General features: G+C 37.8%; 2 protein-coding genes across 2 annotated transcripts; both read left to right on the top strand.

The window, feature by feature from the left end:
- The first annotated feature begins 490 nt into the window (after window positions 1–490).
- On the top strand, window positions 491–6,237 carry LOC106164112 (uncharacterized). The gene is made up of 6 exons (XM_087017534.1): window positions 491–758; window positions 2,455–2,719; window positions 3,569–3,750; window positions 4,071–4,291; window positions 4,716–4,967; window positions 5,493–6,237. The coding sequence occupies exons 2-6, from the start codon at window positions 2,528–2,530 to the stop codon at window positions 5,642–5,644; spliced, it is 999 nt and encodes a 332-aa protein (XP_086873660.1). The 5' UTR covers window positions 491–758; window positions 2,455–2,527; the 3' UTR covers window positions 5,645–6,237.
- A 9,707-nt stretch (window positions 6,238–15,944) lies between these two features.
- On the top strand, window positions 15,945–19,365 carry LOC147760835 (uncharacterized). Its single transcript, XM_087018354.1, has 5 exons — window positions 15,945–16,264; window positions 17,160–17,341; window positions 17,650–17,870; window positions 18,311–18,538; window positions 19,050–19,365. The coding sequence occupies exons 1-5, from the start codon at window positions 16,073–16,075 to the stop codon at window positions 19,199–19,201; spliced, it is 975 nt and encodes a 324-aa protein (XP_086874480.1). The 5' UTR covers window positions 15,945–16,072; the 3' UTR covers window positions 19,202–19,365.
- The last annotated feature ends 647 nt before the right edge of the window (window positions 19,366–20,012 follow it).

Genomic DNA, 20,012 nt, shown 5'->3' on the forward strand with positions numbered 1-20,012 from the left:
AAAAATATATATGCAATTTAATAAATTATGCATTTTTCGAATGGTCGCATTCAGCCTTCTTTAATTTTTCCGTAGGCCTAGCTGTTTACCAGTCTAAACGGGTGTCAGCACAGGGCGGATCCAGGATTATTTAAAGGGGAGGGGGAGGGGTGGTCCGCGGATGCGGATCCGCCACTGTCAGTAATATTTAAAAAGTGGCCTACAAGAAAGATGGGAATGTGAGCTTATAGGCCTACATTACTTCGTCAGTAGCCGGTCTTTACGAACTTGAGGAACGGATAAGTAAGTCCAATATACGACAGTAATTTGAAGATGACACAGTTTTCAAATTATTATTACTATTGTTGTTGCTGTTATTGTTGTTGGTATTTTGGCTCACTGAGTGATTTGTTTGATTTATCCTTTAGACTTCAGTTGAGTCCCATGAATAACGGATAGTAGGCCTATTGATTTTTATGCGTTTCAGGGGATCTACCCTCTCTTCTTATGTAGGCTATCTTTAAGACTGAAACGTATATTCATTTATTCATCCAAGATTTCTGTCATATTCACGGAAGGCTTTTCATAATTCAAGTCAGATACCACAGATGCTGGTTGTGGACGAATTAATATTCTTTAATATTAAATCACCTGATTCGCACATCTTCTAGCTAGCTTTTTACTGTGTTCACCGTTCCTGATCGCTCAGATCGGCAGTCAACGTCGGCAGTCAACGTCAGCAGTCAACAGTAAACCCGGCAGCAAAATAATTAGTGACGGTAAGATTGTTGTTATTCATATTAACAAGAAAATTAATTTTTAGTAGTTTTAATAAGACGTATATCACCTAAGATTTTTCGAGAAGAACATTATCATTATAAGCAACTTTTTGCTCACAAAGCACTAAGTAACAACCGGTTAGGTCTTGGGAAAGAGCTCTTTACAATTTGTAGCAGTAATTAAATTAATGCTGCGGATACGGGTTTTCTTTATTTTGTCTATCAAACAAGAAATTCATGCATGGCTAAAAATTACTGAAAGTTTACTAATTGAAAGATTAACCTAACGCCATAGTATACATTGATTCATAAATCGCCATGATTCTTGTTGTCACCGCATATTTGCTGTTTTTTTTTTTTTTCTTTTAACACTCAAGTTAATGGTAGCCACGCGATAAAGGTCATTATAATTATATAGAAATTTCTCAGATAAATACACTCAATAGTTTAAAAGAATTTAAAGTTACATGTTCATTACAAATTAGATAACAAAAGCTTTATTATTTTTGTTTGATAACAGATCGACACCACACGTATTCTACCATGCAGATTTGAAGTAAGAACGTGCCACAATAGGCTTTCAAAGAAAATATCCTGTTAGAATAGAACAATGTTTTTAAATTATCCAAGAAATTTGAAGTTGAATGCTTTTTCACACGCTCGGCTGTCATCTATGTATGTAAGCTTCAGGTCAAATAAACAACACTAATAAAAATATAAAGTGTATTAGTTTAAAGCGTACGTTAGAGTGAATATGGCGATTTTATCAAACTCTTGAAAACTATTTCTATGGGGTTCTGATAGACTAGTGTGGTACGCAGAAAGTCGTCTGAAGTCTTTAATCAGGTTCATTAACCGATCAAGGTGACGCCTAGCCCACGCCTGGTTGTGCATGAACGATTAACCCACCAAGGTTACAGGCCTATAAGAACCAGTTTTAACCGGATAATCCAATCACAGCTGTGACCTTATTGTCAGGAATTGGAGATCCCAGATTCTGAATGCCAGCATAATTTTTTTTAGAAACGACACAGATTTCTGGATGACAGCAAAGAACGACAACATACATACTTGACGCCGTTCTCTATAGACACCTTTTTCGATGCCCTCAGATACTGGGAGTTGAATAGTTTATTTGATTGATTGAGCTTATGGATTCAGAGGTTTTTACTCCATGTAATTATCAATTTTTTCACGTTTTTTTTTACATGCAGTTACATTTCCGAGAACTCCCCCATTTCAACTGCGAAGTCGACAGATTGTGGACACATTGCTAAATTTTATTTAAAACAAAGAATCGACTGAAAAAATATAAATATTTATAATAAAACTTAAAATCTTTCTGCACAACTGTGCAACTTAATACTGTAGAATATGCCACGTGTTTTTATGCTTTATTATATATATATATATATATCTTTTGATATGGAAATAAGTTTATGCGTACCATTATATCATCTCCTGTATTGTAATGTATTGTAAGGCGTGATCACGGATATGAAACTGTGGTAACCGCTCTAAGAGGAACCAGAAGTTTGCCATTTAGATTTGCTGTTTAGTTGACAAATTGTAAAGAACAAAGCTCTACAATCTTCCAAAATGTGATCCAATGAAATGTTGTTCACTGATTGTAGCAGATGAAGGAACGTAATGGTAGAACTACCTGTTGACAAACGAAAAACCATTGCCATTTCAGTAGCACAAGCTTGCGGTCGAACCGAAGAAACTAAAAGTTGTCAAAGAGTGAATATATATTGAGGTTGTCAAACATGCAGCACGCTATGGCAATGACCAGACTACGACTGGCTTTGTCTCTCCTGGTCTTCCTCGCTCTGCATTGCTCGCCTGTACACAGCCATGGTAGACTGTACGAACCGCCAGGTCGATCCACTGCTTTTAGGAGGGGATTTAACACCCCGGCGAACTACGACGACATGAGCCTGAACTGTGGCGGATTTGATGTAAATTATTATTATTATTATTATTATTATTATTATTATTATTATTATTATTTCCTTACAGTGATTTCTTTTGTTTTGTGTTTTAATTTAGGAATCCCATAAAGCATCGTTTTCGTAAAATATGTTAATGCTGAGAATTTTTTTCAGTTTCTAATATTGCTCTGTTTGACCATTTTTGGTGGCAATAATACAAAATTTAATTCGTTCGGGGTTTCCTCCATTGAGGTATATCTTGAGTGATCACATGTCTGACAAGTAGATGTGATCTTTGAAGTCATGTGTTCAACGCCACGTCTCGGATTAAAAAACGATTCTATTTCAGTTATATTTTACCGTGCGTAAACCAGGTTTCAGAATTTCGAAAGTCCCTTGAACAGATCTTTATTCGAGAAATAAAAAAAAGATAGGAAAATGACAACGAAGATGTTCCCTACATTTGGCTACTGTCCAAAGTCTCACACCCTATTCTTATAGCGGAAGAAAGGACATACGTGGACCTTGCAAATAAAACCATCGTCCGTTGTAATACTCAGTAAAGTCACAAGGGTCGAGATATAACACCCAACTTTCTAACTTCCGGTCATCCACTTCCATCAGCTTACCGGGCAGTGGTCACAATCCTTTTGTAGACGTAAGCACATGGGTTTTTGGAATTACGACAAATTTGCGATTTTTTAAGCTAAAGGATCAGCATGAAATAACTGTTCAAGTGTCAGGACAAATAGAAAAAATATATAAATCTATTAATTATGCTTGCAAATAGGACGTTTCACCAAAAATTTGACAAGTTATTTTGTCTTGTTTAAGTTACTGAGTTATCTTAAATGGCCATATTTCCGAAAATTTCAGAACCAATGGAACGTGCAAGGCGGAAAGTGTGGCGTATGTGGCGACCCCTGGCAAGGTCCTCGTGAAAACGAGGCTGGAGGGCTTTACGCCACGGGGACCTTAGTGCGGCAGTATACAATGGGAGAATATATGCCAATCGTAATAGAAATTACAGCACCGCATAAAGGGTGGTATGAATTTAGGTAAGTACTTGATGGATAAAAATCACACAAAAGTAGTGCATAGGTAATACAAGTAAGTCTTGATAAAATATACGCTACCAATACTGCTATACGTCCAATATTTTATCCCGTGCGTCAAAATTAAATATAAAGCAATTCACAATACTGTTTAAATATTTTTAAAGCGCATATAGATGTGCTGACTGTTTAGTAATATTTTTTATCAACCCTTTTAAGAAAATATTTAATGCAACGTGCAGAACAAAGGTCTTCACATGCGTCAAAGAAAAGTTCTTGTTACAAGATAATTAATGATAAGTGTAGGATTTAATTTTCGTCAGACTTTGCCCACACAACGATCCCAACACCCCCGTCAGCTTGGAGTGCCTGGACCAATATAAACTTCATATATACCTACATGCTAATGGGACGACTGTCAACCGTTACCACAGTTTGGATGAAACAAATACCGGATGGGTAGGGGGCAAGGTGTACCTACTGGCCAAACTGCCTGATTACGTCACCTGTACACAGTGTGTGCTGCAGTGGAAATGGCACGCCGGTGAGTGGTGTGACGTCATATTTAGGGAAATGACGTAATGTTTAACTGACCTTAATTTTAACAAAAATACAAGTGACATGTGAATTCTCATTTGGGGAAATTAAGTTACGCTTAAATTGAACATTATATTAAGATAAAATCAAGGTACGTTAATTTTATCGAAATTTCGGTGGGGGGATTATTTGCAATATTTTCAGATAAAAACAAATAAATATTAAGTAACAAAGTCAACTTGGGGCTTATATTATTTTTTTACAGAACTTTCACTCCTGTAATGTTTGTTAAAAAGTATTTCTAATGTATTTTCTCCTGAACAAAAACTTATACAGTAACGTGAATTTCAATATACAGTACAGTTCGTTCTATGTGCCGTTTCATTAAAGTACTGCTCAACCATGTGCATGTCATAATATACATCTTCCAGGGAACAGTTGGGGTACAGACCCTGATGGGACCTCTTGTCTGGGCTGCGGTCCACAGGAAGAGTTCTACGGCTGCGCAGATATTGCTATCTATCCACCTGGGCAAGGGATAGGAGGAGTCACGTTGCCTGCTACGACACCAATGACTACTACAACACCAACGACTACTATAACACCAACAAATACTACAGCAACAACGCCTACCGGTACCATAGTGCCTACAACTACAACAACGCCAACGACTACCACAGCAGGTAAATCAAGAGACATCACTTCATGTGCAGCCTCAGTTGTTCATGCCAATTAAACTCAATTTATTAGTGTAAAGAATGATAATGATTATGTCACGTATAGCATTCGAGGTCGTATATAGGCTATGGGATTTCGCACAAAGATTATAATTGGCGTTTCCATTAAAATGTATTACCGGCCGCCATTCTAACTACATTCAATATCAGTATTGGAGAGATAATCATATTTTAATAAAAACTTAAAAGATGTGTTTTAAAACCTCCTTTTATTCACTTTACCTTGAACGGTGCTACGGTATGCATCGCTTGCATTTTTTGATTTAAGAGTAAAAGCAATTCAATTTTGGAATTGGACTATTAATAACATTATTTCATTGGAGAAAACCTGTACTCTCTATGATGTAATTACAGGTTATTTACAAAATTAGCAGGAAGATTGCATTTATCTGAAACCTGTGTACTGTCTCTTTAATCACATTAATACATTTCTAAATCTTTTTCCCATTCAATGTCAGAATTTCATTCCAGGTGCTATTACATGTGGCGACAGCCAGTTCCAACCTGACCCTAACGATGTAAACTGCTACTACCATTGTGCTAATAACATACCGTATCACCAGTGCTGCACGCCGGGAACGCACTGGTCGCAGACCTTATTGACCTGCGTTTGGACACTTTAAGGACCCTGCGTCATGGATTATTAGCTGTAGGGCACTTCCTGCTAATGACCCTTGCGTGTGAGGGCCCTTGCCCATTGGTGTGTTTATGACTTAATTACACCGGACAAATTAATTTCACCTGCTCTTTAGTAAGTTAGTTGATTAAGATACATTATGCTTTTAAAAAGGCAAAGACCCAATCAGGATCTGACCTAGATCTGATCCTTATTGGGAAGTGGTCTAGTCCAGTTAGCAACTGGACTAGTTAGTAACTGGACTAGTTTGGATATGACAAGTGACACATACATGGTTACTAAAAGTTAAGAGTGCATTTATTATGATCTGTTGTTTTAACGTGTTTTAATCCGCTTAATCTGGGAGGATAAATGTTTTTAACGAACAAAAAGGTGGCGAAACAGACATGTAATGTATTCAAGACTTTGAAAGGTAGGTGTGTGTTACATCATTTTTAAAAGGGGGGTTATAAATGAGATGTGGTTTCAGTTTTGTTCAGGTGTTTAAGGAATTATTAATATCTTGACAGACATTAATTTGGTTTCAAAAGAGGTTTACATTTGGGTTGTAATTGATATCTTGGGGACATCTATTATTATTATTATGAACCGGTGTATTATTCACTTTATATTTTAAAATGGGTTTGCTTTTGCCAGATAATCTGTTTTAGCTGTTAGAGGAATTTGTTGTTGTGTAGTTTTGAAAAAAAGTCACTGTGGTTTAAAAACTGGCTTAAATAAAGGGAAGGTAAATAAACTAAATAACAAGGCTTTCTTTTTTTATTGTTCAAAATAAAGCAAATATGCACATGGCTTATAAGAGAAATTGCTGTTCATGGCTTGGGGGCCATGATTGAACCACGATATCAAGACCCAGATGTACATGCATAAATACTGTCTGCGGGCGTTGCGTGATTTACTTCCAACCTCAAATCCCGTCACTCAACGGAGAGAATGTATCAAAATGTTTCCACGTGACATATCTGAAAACCCTTAATCTTGATCTTCGTATCTTCAGTCATATTGAAAATAGTTCGCGGTCGAAAAAAAAGGACCCATGTGAAAAACAGCAAGAGATCTGATAGGAAGCCACCCCAAACAGCACAAATTGTTCGCGGTCCAATAATGCGGTGCTAATAGTCAGTTTTTTATACAAATGGTCCACGGTTGAACTCACGGATCCACCCGAAATCACTAATTGACCCCCGCTGCGCGTGTTCAGTGATGTTGCCAACCTATGTAACATGGGGTTAGGTCACCGCCATCATCCTCACAGTGTCCTTGAGCATCTACAGTAGCCTCTCTAGTCTTAATTCGTCTTACAATTTCCTCAAGCTCAAGATCTAATAACCATTTTTTTCTGATCTGGTACTTCTGATCCACCAACCTCTTTCTGTCACCTCGAACATATTACGACCTTTCCATAACTGAGGCATCCTTTGCCTATACCCAGCCACTGATGGTACACTTTCATTTATCAATCATTTCACATTTCTTAGGTCAACAAAAATAACCAGCATTTGATTAAAAGTGATGAAAAATAATGCATAATGCAAAATGTATGTAGAGGACTGCTAGAGGAGGACAGCAATTGCGATAGGTGTGAATCAAGTGTCACAACTGATGTCTTGTCAGCCTCCACAGCTACGTCAGGTACAACCAAGGAGTTATAACAGTCTGTTATAACTCCTTGGTGCAACGAACATTTAATTCAGAAGAAGGTACGCAATGCTTCTGTATTCTTAGTCTGTTATTCAGAATTATAGGTTTCATACAGTATTACTACCGGCTTGGTGTGGATAGCTTATTTTATTCTTGTAACTTTTTTTAAACTTTATTTCCACTACACAGTATCTCGTTTATTTATTGCCACAACATCGGTCTGTTGAGAATTCCTGTGGAACCTCAGCAGGTACGCCATTTTTATCCACTGTATAATTATTTAAAGGACCTCCCTGAGACGTATAACTTTAACCGACCGTTTAGCAGATTTATCCACCGTATAAAGTTGTAGCCTACGTCTTTCATGCAACCAGTATAAGAACCGTATAAGGGTGCCTTCCCAGAGATTTAGATCGATCTAAAGATTAAGTTTTAGATCGACCTAACTCCCTGGGGGTTTACGCTAAATTGCAGTCAGCCGATCGGGCACCATAGTTAATTACCCCCTTACAGCTTTTAGTAGGCGGGACAGACGCTTAAGCCGGCCAAGCTGACAGTAATCTAGTGAGACTCCCTACAGGGATAGATCGATCTAAAAAATCTATGGAAATGGGGTGTAAGTTACACGGCTGATTAATGCAGCGTATAGTGCTATACGGCTTTCATACAACCCAGCCCGGATATATAAAAAGAAAAATATATAGGCCTATGCAATTTCATAACTTTTTTCGAATGGTCATTTTTCGAATGGTCACATTCAGTCTTTACATTCACATTCAATTTTTCCGTAGAGTACAGGGAATGTGAGCTTACACATTACACGAACGTGAGGGACGGATAAGTACATGTAAGTCCAATTTACGACAGTAATTTGAAGATGGCACAGTTTTCAAATTATTATTACTATTGTTGTTGTTGTTAAAGATGTTGTTGTTGGTATTATGGCTCACCGAGTGATTTGTTTGGTTTATCCTTTAGACTTGAGTTAAGTCGCTAAGAAACGGGCAGTATTGATTTTTATGCGTTTCAGGGAATCTACCATATCTTATCTTTAAGACTGAAATACTATATTCATTTATTCATCCAAGATTTCTGTCATATGCGCGGATGACTTTTCATAATTCAAACCATATGCCACAGATGCTGGTGGTGGACGAAATAATATTTTTTAATACTAGGTCACCTGGGCTCCGTATCTCGAAAGCTTTGCTATGTTGCGCACGTGCGCAAGCGTCTCGATTCCATAACTCGCCCATACTCCTCCCATATAATACACTGTAGCCTCTTTTTGATATAGCGATTCGCAATACGCGATGCTTTCGAGATGCGGGGCCCTGATTCGCACATCTAGCTTTTTACTGTGTTCACTGTATCTGATCGCTCAGTAGATCGGCAGGCCACGTCGGCAGTCAACAGTTAACCCAGCAGCAAAATAATTAGTGACGGTAAGATTGTCGTATTTATATTTACAGGAGTATTAATTTTTATTAGGTTTTTTAAATTAGACGTATATTACCTAAGCCTGTTTAACATTTTTCTGGAAGAACATAATCATTTTAAGCAACTTTTTTTTCACCACAAACCACCATGTAACAACCGGTAAGGTCTTTGAAAGCCACTCTTCACAATTGCAGAAGTGATTTTATGCAGCAGATACGGGTCTTCTATATTTTTGTCAATTAGAAATTCATGCACAGCTAAAAATCACTAAAAATTAACTAATTGAAAGGTTAACCGTACATCATAGTATACATTGATTCATAAATTGCCATGATTCTTGTTGTCTTCGCATATTTGCTTTTTTTTAAAAATACAACACACACGTAAATGGTAATCAAACGATAAAAGTCATTTTCAGTAAATTTTTTTGAATAAATACACTGAATAGTTTTAAAAAGAAAATAAAGGGACAAGTACGTTAACACTAAGATCACAAGAACTTTATTATTATTTTTTTTTGTTTGATCACAAAGCGACACCGCACAAACTCTACCGTGCAGATTTGAAGGCAGAACGTGCCATAGTCGGCTATCAAAGAGAATTTCCTGGTTAATTAGAACAATGTTTTTAATTCATCCCCGGAATTTGCGGTTGAACCAGGTGATGATGCTTTTGTACACGCTCGGCTATCATCTTACTATGTATAAGCTTCAGGTCTAATTAACAATATTAACTAAAATATACAGCGTGTCAGTTTAATGCTTACTTTAGCGAACATACGGGGGTTCTGATAGACTAGTGTGGTACGCAGAAAGTCGTCTGAAGTCTTTAATCAGGTTCATTAACCGATCAAGGTGACGCCTAGCCCACGCCTGTTTGTGCATGAACGATTAACCCACCAAGGTAACAGGCGTAAAAGAACCAGTTTTAAGCGGATACACCAATCACAGCTGTGACCTTATTGTTAGGAATCGGAGACACTAGCTTCTGAATGCCAGCATGACTTTTATTATTATTATTATTTTTTTATTAGAAACGGCACCGATTTCTGGATGACAGCTTCTTTTATATATAGGCTTATATATAAGAACGACAATATACATACTTGACGCCAGTCTCTATAGACACTTCTTGGTATAGAAATAATTTATGCGTACCATTATATCATCTGAACTGCAAGGCGTGATCACAGGTATGAAACTGTGGTAACCGCTCTAAGAGGAACTAGAAGTTTAACATTTACACACACTGCACAATAGAAGTGTCACCCCCTAAATCAGAGTAATAAAAGTAGGCAGATCTTGGGTAGTTATAATGTCTGGTCCACTTATAATGTGACTAATGAGTATAAAACCGTTATGCCATGGAATTGTATCGTTGGTCTTGTACATGTACAGCAAATTTTATTCCGGTCATCCTCCAATATGGCAAGATACAGGCAATTATCTAACGGTTATAGGCGTCAAGTTATTATCCTAAAGAGGAGGAATATAAGCAATGTCAGAATATCGATACAATTGAATTGTTCAGTCAGAACCGTGCAGAGGGTCTGGTCTCTGTATAGAAACACTGGATCAAGAGACAAATTGCCTCTGATGGGTCGTCCAAGAAAAACTACTGGTCGTGAAGACCAACAACTGATTTTGATGTCCAGGTTGTCAAAGTTCGACACTGCTTGTCAGTTGACAACACAGTGGAACAATTTCACACATAAGAATGTGTCTGTGAAAATTGCTAGGCGTCGGTTACATGCTCAGAGAGTGTACAGCAGGGTAGCAAGACTGAAACCTCTTATATCGTTCCAAAACTGGCAACGTAGAGTGAACTAGGCTCAACAGGATCTGGAACTGGACATTCCATGACAATTGGTCCTATATATATTTTTTTCTGATAAGTGTCGCTTTGGTTTGACCTCTGATGGGTACGGTGCTGGCGAACTGCTGGTAAAGCATTTGAACCACATGCACTGAATTTCGAACCCGAAGCAGCATATTTATCATGGTGTGTGGCTGCATCAGCATCCATGGCGTGCGCGAATTGATAGTGGTTGATGGAAACACGAATCACTAGAAATATATCGATGTTTTGCAGTCAGGCTTGCCACCATCCATTACTATCATGTTTGGTGACAGGACTTATCCATTTGTTCACCAGGATGACAATGCTCCTTGTCACAGACCCAGAGCATTTGATGATTGGTTTGACCAACAGGACGATCGCAGGGTGATGTGGCCTGCCCACAGTCCGGATGCAAACATAATAGAAAATGTGTGGAATGATATGTCAAAACTTTTGACAAATGCCCGTCCTACCAGCAGAGAAACTCAGTTATATTCAGTGTTTCATGTTTTCGGGAAGAACATAATCATTTTCGGCAACCTTTTTTCACCACAAACCACCATGTAACAACTGGTAAGGTCTTTGAAAAGCCACTCCTCTCAATTGCAGAAGTGATTTTATGCAGCAGATACGGGTCTTCTATATTTTTGTCAATTAGAAATTCATGCACATCTAAAAATCACTAAAAAATTAACTAATTGAAAGGTTAACCTTACATCATAGTATACATTGATTCATAAATTGCCATGATTCTTGTTGTCATCGCATATTTGTTTTTTTTAATACAACGCACACGTAAATGGTAATCAAACAATAAAAGTCATTTTAAGTAAATTATTTTGAATAAATACACTGAATAGTTTTTTAATTAAAGGTACATGTACATTAACAATTAGATCACAAGAACTTTATTCTTTTTGTTTGATCACAAAGCGACACCGCACATACTCTACCGTGCAGATTTGAAGGCAGAACGTGGCATAGTCGGCTATCAAAGAGAATTTCCTGTGTAATAAGAACAATGTTTTAATTCATCCCCGGAATTTGCGGTTGAATCAGTTGATTATGCTTTTGCACAGGTTCGGCTGTCATCTTGATATATATATATATAAGCTTCAGGTCTAATAAACAATAACAACTAAAATATACAGCGTATCAGTTTGAAGCCTACTTACGCGTACATATGGTGATTTTATCAAATCCATTTAAACTATTTCTCTGGGGTTCTGATAGACTAGTGTGGTACGCAGAAAGTCGTCTGAAGTCTTTAATCAGGTTCATTAACCGATCAAGGTGACGCCTAGCCCACGCCTGGTTGTGCATGAACAATTAACCCACCAAGGTAACAGGCGTAAAAGAACCAGTTTTAACCGGATACACCAATCACAGCTGTAACCTTATTCTTAGGAATCGGAGACACTAGCTTCTGAATGCCAGCATGTTTATTATTATTACCATTATTTTTTTATTAGAAACGGCACCGATTTCTGGATGACAGCTTCTTTTATATATAGGCCTATATATAAGAACGACAACATACATACTTGACGCCAGGCCCTATAGACACTTCTTTCGATGCCCTCAGATTCTGGGGGTTGAATGGTTAATTTGATTGACTGAGCTGAGGGATTTAGAGATTTTTATTCCATGTAAATTATCAATTTTTTACGTGTTTTTTCAACATGCAGTCACAATTCCGAGGACTCCCCCATTTCAACTGCAAAGTCGACAAATTGTGGACACATTGGTAAATTTTAATTTTAAACAAAGAATCGAAAGAAAAAATATAAATATTTGTAATAAAACTTATTAACCTTTCTGTACGACTGTGCCACTTAACACTGTAGAATTTGCCACGTGTTTTTATGCTTTATTTTATTTTTTATTTATCGATATACAGACTTGACATTTAATATGGAATATTTTTTTCGAAATAATTTTTTATCAGTTTTTTCCTATTTTGCTGACTGATAAATGAAAATAAGGATTAAAATCGTGTTTTAATAACTTTAAATTATCTCTTTGATGTCATTGTGACATCAGTTTATTAATGGAATTCGCCAAAGAAGCAAACAAAAACACGTTGCCTATTCCATGTCATACGACTCCCATTAAAAGAGATATTTTAGATCTCCATATTTTCCAAATTATCGTCTGTAAAAGGGTAATACGCTCCACAAAAGACCCTCATGTCAGTTGCTAGTCACAGTAATGGTCGTTGTTACGCCTGGCCTCTTCGTGGCTGTTGCCAGCGCTCTCAAGCGGCAATGCATTTCTTGGGGGTATGTTTTAAGAGGTCAATCTGGAATAGCATTCCAGGCATCGGTCTAAAATTGTCCAATCTGGTCCAGTTTTGTTGTAGGACATGTAGGCAGTTGATTGGTGAGTAATGGTCTACCGAAATATTGTCTATGTGGTTCAAATGTGGCGATTTTGATGACCAGGGTAGCTGCTCATTCCCTTGGTTCTGTAAGTTATCTGCTATTAAAAGTGCTCTGTGTGAACCTGCAACCTCATCGTGCAACCTAGAATTGTTCCTAAGGTGCCCCCTATCAAATGATAGTCAAGTGGTTCCGAGATTATTCCTTTATTTGATCTGGTTCAGGTTTTCGTCGATGACTACCGTTGGTGTTTTGGCACCAATGTGGAATCTACTCCAAATACTGACGCTGTCAATCACCCTTGTCACTTTAGACCCGGCATATGCTTCGTCGTAGGCCTCTTCTGGATATCTGTAAACTCTGTTTTGACTAATTGGGCGGTACAGGTGAAATCTGACCTCAATAAAGAAAGCCACGCAGTTTCAGTGTTCTACCCAGAATCGTTCATGGCCCCCAATTCATTAGAGAAACAGACGACGATGTTTTGCTGTATACAGTGGGTACCTCGGAGGTCATTTGGTGTTCTTACCTGCTAAAACCAGTTTAGTGTTCGCTAAGGGCTTTGAAAAATGCATTTTAGTGGCAATTTACCCCTCGTTCTGAACGGACTAAGTGTTTTTTGTTGAGTTGCAGCAGCGTATACCGAAAGACAGTGGGTCATGTACCCTGTAGGTAAAATTTTGATACATTGGGGGTCACCTCTGTGTAGGTACATCAGTCTGGGCATTACTCTATAAAACTGTGGGGACCGTTCCGTTTGGTGCTATGATCTGTCTGGTTATGTCTGTCTTTTTCGCGCCATTCTGCCTTAGATTAACAAATTTGTAATGCACTACTTAGCTTATTTTACGCACTGCAAAACTGACCGCTTGCATGCAAAATTTCAAATTCTTCTATGCAGTAGTTGCCGAAATATGGATATATTTTTGACAGAACCAAGCTTTGCCTAAGCCAAGCTTTGATCAGCCCAAAGGAACACTACCCAATTAAATCACTGCAAATTACATAATGTAGCAGCGCAACAGGCATGAAAGTCAGTTAATTGGTAGTGACACACCTGACTGCACACTTTTACATTCACAAATCTTATATGAAATCGGAGTTTTTTGAAAAAAGAACGTACTTTTACCTAGGTATACCTTCGAAACTGAAATATTCCATATTAAATGTCAAGTCTGTATCTTTTGGTATAGAAATAATTTATGCGTACCATTATATCATCTGAACTGCAAGGCGTGATCACAGGTATGAAACTGTGGTAACCGCTCTTAGAGGAACTAGAAGTTTAATATTTACACACACTGGACAATAGAAGTGTCACCCCCTAAATCAGAGTAATAAAAGTAGGCAGATCTTGGGTACTTATAATGCCTGGTCTACTTATAATGTGACTAATGAGTATAAAACCGCTATACCATGGAATTTTAATGTTGGTCTTGTACATGTACAGCAAATGTTATTCCTGTCTTCCTCCAATATGGCAAGATACAGGGAATTATCTAACGGTTATAGGCGTCAAGTTATTAACCCGAAGAGGCGGAATATAAGCAATGTCAGAATATCGATACAATTGAATTGTTCAGTCAGAACCGTGCAGAGGGTCTGGTCTCTGTATAGAAACACTGGATCAAGAGACAAATTGCCTCTGATGGGTCGTCCAAGAAAAACTACTGGCCGTGAAGACCGACGACTGATTTTGATGTCCAGGTTGTCAAAGTTCGACACTGCTTGTCACTTGACAACACATTGGAACAATTTCACACATAAGAATGTGTCTGTGAAAATTGCTAGGCGTCGGTTACATGCTCAGAGAGTGTACAGCAGGGTAGCAAGACTGAAACCTCTTATATCGTTACAAAACAGGCAACGTAGAGTGAACTAGGGTCAACAGGATCTGGAACTGGACATTCCATGACAATTGGTCCTATATATTTTTTCTGATGAGTGTCGCTTTGGTCTGACCTCTGATGACAGACGAGTACGATGCTGGCGAACTGCTGGTAAAGCATTTAAACCACATGCACTGGATTTTCGAACCCGGAGCAGCATATTTATCATGGTGTGTGGCTGCATCAGCATCCATGGCGAGGGCGAATTGATAGTGGTTGATGGAAACATGAATCACTAGAAATATATCGATGTTTTGGAGTCAGGCTGGCTACCATCTATTACTAATATGTTTGGTGACAGGAATTATCCATTTTTTCACCAGGATGACAATGCTCCTCGTCACAGGCCCAGAGCAGTTGATGATTGGTTTGACCAACAGGACGATCGCAGGGTGATGTGGCCTGCCCACAGTCCGGATGCAAACATAATAGAAAATGTGTGAAAACTTTTGACAAATGCCCGTCTTACCAGCAGAGAAACTCTGTTATATTCAGTGCTTCATGCTTGGGCCAGCATAAGCCCTGAACGCATCAGACAATTATATGAATCCTTGCCTCGTAGACTGGCACCTATTATTAGGTCACATGGCTATGCCACTAAGTACTAATTTTGGACTTGAAACTGCATATTTTGGTAGAATGTATATTTTGTTCTCATTTTGTGATTTTTTGTGAAATTTGATGTTAATAATAATAATAATAATAATTTTATTGAGCACTAAAATGTTTCAGTACATTTTGCAGGCCCTCTAAACTACTTGTATATAGATACATTTAGTACAATCTAGACCTATTATCACAATAAAAATAAATAAATAAATAAATAATAATAATAATAAGATAAAAAATACCTATATTACATAATGACAATTACATTGTTCTGTATTGTGGTAGACCTGCTCATTATTATTGACAGGCTAGTCTTTTAATAAAATGATACCAGGAGCATATCTTTCCACAGTCATTTATCTCCCGCATAGTATTGGTTCAGTAGGGGTGACACTTCTATTGTCCAGTGTGTGTAGATTTGCTGTATAGTTGACAAATTGTAAAAAACAAAGGTCTGCAATCTTCCGAACTGTGGTCCACTGAGATATATAGCTCCGAGTAGAACTGCCTGTTGATAAACGTAAAACCATTTCCATTTCAGAAGCCTACGCTCGAAGTTAAATTGAAAAAACCTAAAAGTTGTCAAAGAGTGAATATATATTGAGGTTGTCAAACATGCAGCACGCTATGGCAATGACCAGACTACGACTGGCTTTGTCTCTCCTGGTCTTCCTCGCTCTGCATTGCTCGCATGTACACAGTCATGGTAGCCTGTACGAACCGCCAGGTCGATCCACAGCTTTTAGGAGGGGATTTAACACACCGGCGAACTACGACGACATGAGCCTGAACTGTGGCGGATTTGATGTAAATTATTATTATTATTATTATTATTATTATTATTATTATTATTATTTTCCTTAAAGTGAGTTCTTTTGTTTTGTGTTTTAATTTAGGAATCCCATAAGGCATCGTTTTCGTAAATATGTTAATGCTGAGAAATTTTTCAGTTTGTAATATTGCTCTGTTTGACCATTTTTGGTGGGAATAATACAAAATTAAATTCGTTCGGGGCTTCCTCCATTAAGGAATATCATGAGTGAACACGTCTGACTGGTCGATGTGATCTTTGAAGTCATGAGTTCAACGCCATGTCTCGGATTAAAAAACGATTCAATTTCAGTTATATTTCACCGTGCATAAACCAGGTTTCAGAATTTCGAAAGTCCATTGAAAAGATCTTTATTCGAGAAATAATAAAAGATAGGAAAATGACAACAAAGATGTTCCCTACATTTGGCTACTGTCAAGACTCTCATTCCCTATTCTTATGGCGGAAGAAAAGACATGGACCTTGCAAATGAAACCATCGTCCTTTGTAATGCTCAGTAAGGTCAAAACTCATTTTCAGAGTTTCTTCCGGTCATCCACTTCCATCAGCTCACCGGGCAGTGGTCGAAATCCTTTTGTAGACCTATTGTAGCAATCGGTTTGTTCGCGGACCAATCAGATTATTCCAGTAATTTTTTAACCATGTGAGGCCGCGTGAAACTGAACACATGGGTTCTTGGTATTACGACATGCACTTGCGATTTTGTAAGCTAAAGGAGCAGCATGAAATAGCAGTCCATGCAAGTGTCAATACAAATAAAAAAATTAATCTATTAAGTATGGGTGCAAATGGGACGCTTTACGACAAACTTATTTTGTCTTGCTTAAGTTACTGAGTTATCTTAAATGGCCATATTTCCGAAAATTTCAGAACCAATGGGACGTGCAAGGCGGAAAGTGTGGCGTATGTGGCGACCCCTGGCAAGGACCTCGTGAAAACGAGGCTGGAGGGCTCTACGCCACGGGGACCATAGTGCGGCAGTATACAATGGGAGAGTATGTGCCAATCGTAATAGAAATTACAGCACCGGATAAAGGGTGGTATGAATTTAGGTAAATAGTCGATGGATAAAAATCACACAAAAGTAGTGCACAGGTAATTCAAGTAAGTCTTGATAAAATATATGCTACCAACACTTCTATACGTCCAATATTTTATCCCGTACGTCAAAATAAAAGCAATTCACAGTTTGAAGATTTTAAAAGCGCATATAGGTGTGCTGACTGTTAAGTAATATTTTCCATCAACCCTTTTAAGAAAATATTTAATAAAACGTGCAGAACAAAGATCTTCACATGCGTCAAGGAAAAGTGCTTGTTACAAGATACAAATGATAAGTGTAGGATTTAATTTTCGTCAGGCTTTGCCCACACAACGATCCCAACACCACGGTCAGCGTGGAGTGCCTGGACCAATATAAACTTCCGATATACCTTCATGCTAATGGGACAACTGTCAACCGATACCAGAGTTTGGATGAAACAAATAGCGCCTGGACAGGGGGCATGGTGTACCTAATGGCCAAACTGCCTGATTACGTCACCTGTACACAATGTGTGCTGCAATGGAAATGGCACACAGGTGAGTGCTGTGACGTCATATTTTAGGTAAATGACGTCACGCTTAACTGACCTTAATTTTAACAAAAATACAAGTGACATGTGAATTCACATTTGGGGAAATTAGGTTACGCTTTATTTGAACATTATATATAGATAAAATCAAAGTACATAACGTTAATTGTATCGAGATTTCGGTGGGGGAATTATTTGCAATATTTTCATATAAATATAAATAAATATTAAGTAACATAGTCAACTTGGGGCTTATATTATTTTTTTTACAGAACTTTCACTCCTGTAATGTTTGTTAAAAAGTATTTCTGATGTATTTTCTCCTGAACAAAAACTTGCACAATAATGTAAATTTCAATGTACAGTTTCAAACGATTCGTTCTATGACATTTAATTAAAGTAGGCCTACTGCTCAACCATGTGCATGTCTTTATATACATCTTCCAGGGGACAGCCGGGGTACAGACCCTGACGGTCCACAGGAAGAGTTCTACGGCTGCGCAGATATTGCTATCTATCCACCTGGGCAAGGGATAGGTGGAGTCACATTGCCTTCTACGACACCAACGACTACAACGACACCAACGACTACCATTGCACCAACAAATACCACAGTAACAACGCCTAGTACCACAGTGCCTACAACTACAACAACGCCAACTACTACCACAGCAGGTAAATCAAGAGAAACATCACTTTATGTGCAGCCTCAGTTGTTCATGCCGATTCAACTCAATTTATTAGTGTAAAGAATGATAATGATTATGTCGCATATAACACTCGAGGTCGTATATGGGCTACGGGATTTCGCATAAAGATTATAATTGGAATTTCCATTCTAACTATATTCAATATCAAAATTTGATTACCTATACAGATAGATAATCGCATTAAGATGTTTTAATACCTCCTTTTCTTCACTTTACTTTAAATGGTGCTACCCCTGCCTGTATACTGGTGTGCATCTCTTGCATTTTTGATTTAAGAGTAAAAGCAATTAGGTTTTGGATTTGGACTATTAATAACATTATTTCATTGGAAAAAACCTGTCTTTACGATGTAAATACAGGCTATCTATAAAATTAGCAGGAAGATTGCATTTATCTGAAACCTGTGTACTGTCTCTTTAATCACATTAATACATTTCTAAATCTTTTTCCCATTCAATGTCAGAATTTCATTCCAGGTGCTATTACATGTGGCGACAGCCAGTTCCAACCTGACCCTAACGATGTAAACTGCTACTACCATTGTGCTAATAACATACCGTATCACCAGTGCTGCACGCCGGGATTGCGCTGGTCGCAGTCGTCAATGACCTGCGTTTGGACACTTTAAGGACCCTGCGTCATGGATTAGCTGTAGGGCACTTCCTGCTAATGACGCATGCATGTGAGGGCCCTTGCCCATTGGTGTGTTTATGGCTTAATAACACCAGACAAATTAATTTCACCTGCTCTTTAGTAAGTTAGTTAGTTAAGATGTATTATGCTGTTAAAAAGATAAAGACCCAATCAGGATGTGACCTAGACCTGATCCCAATTGGGAAGTGCTCTAGTCCAGTTAGCAACTGGACTAGTTAGTAACTGGACTAGTTTGGGATCTGACACATACATGTGACACATACATGGTTACTAAAAGATAATAGTGCATTTATTATGGTCTATTGTTTTAACGTGTTTTCATCCGCTTAATCCGGGAGGATAAATGTTTTTAACGAACAAAAGGGTGGCGAAACAGACATGTAATGTATTCAAGACTTGAAAGGTAGGTGTGTGTTACATCGTTTGTAAAGGGGGGTTATAAATGTTTTAGGAATTATTAATATCTTGACAGACTTTATGTTTGATTCAAACGAGGTTTTCATTTGGGTTGTAATGGGAACATCTATTATTATGAACCAGTGTATTATTCACTTTATATTTTAAAATGGGTTTGCTTTTGCCAGATAATCTGTTTTAGCTGTTAGAGGAATTCGTTGTTGTTAGTTATGAAAAAAGTCACTGTGGTTTAAAAAGGGGCTTAAATAAAGGGAAGGTAAATAAACTAAATAACAAGCTTTTTTTTTATTGTTCAAAATAAATCAAATATGCATTTGGCTTATAAACCAAATTGCTGTTCACGGCTTGGGTCCGTGGCTGAACCACGA

Source organism: Lingula anatina, chromosome 7 (assembly GCF_051362555.1).
Source record: "Lingula anatina isolate TDL-2025a chromosome 7, LinAna3.0, whole genome shotgun sequence".
Lineage (NCBI taxonomy): Eukaryota > Metazoa > Brachiopoda > Lingulata > Lingulida > Lingulidae > Lingula > Lingula anatina.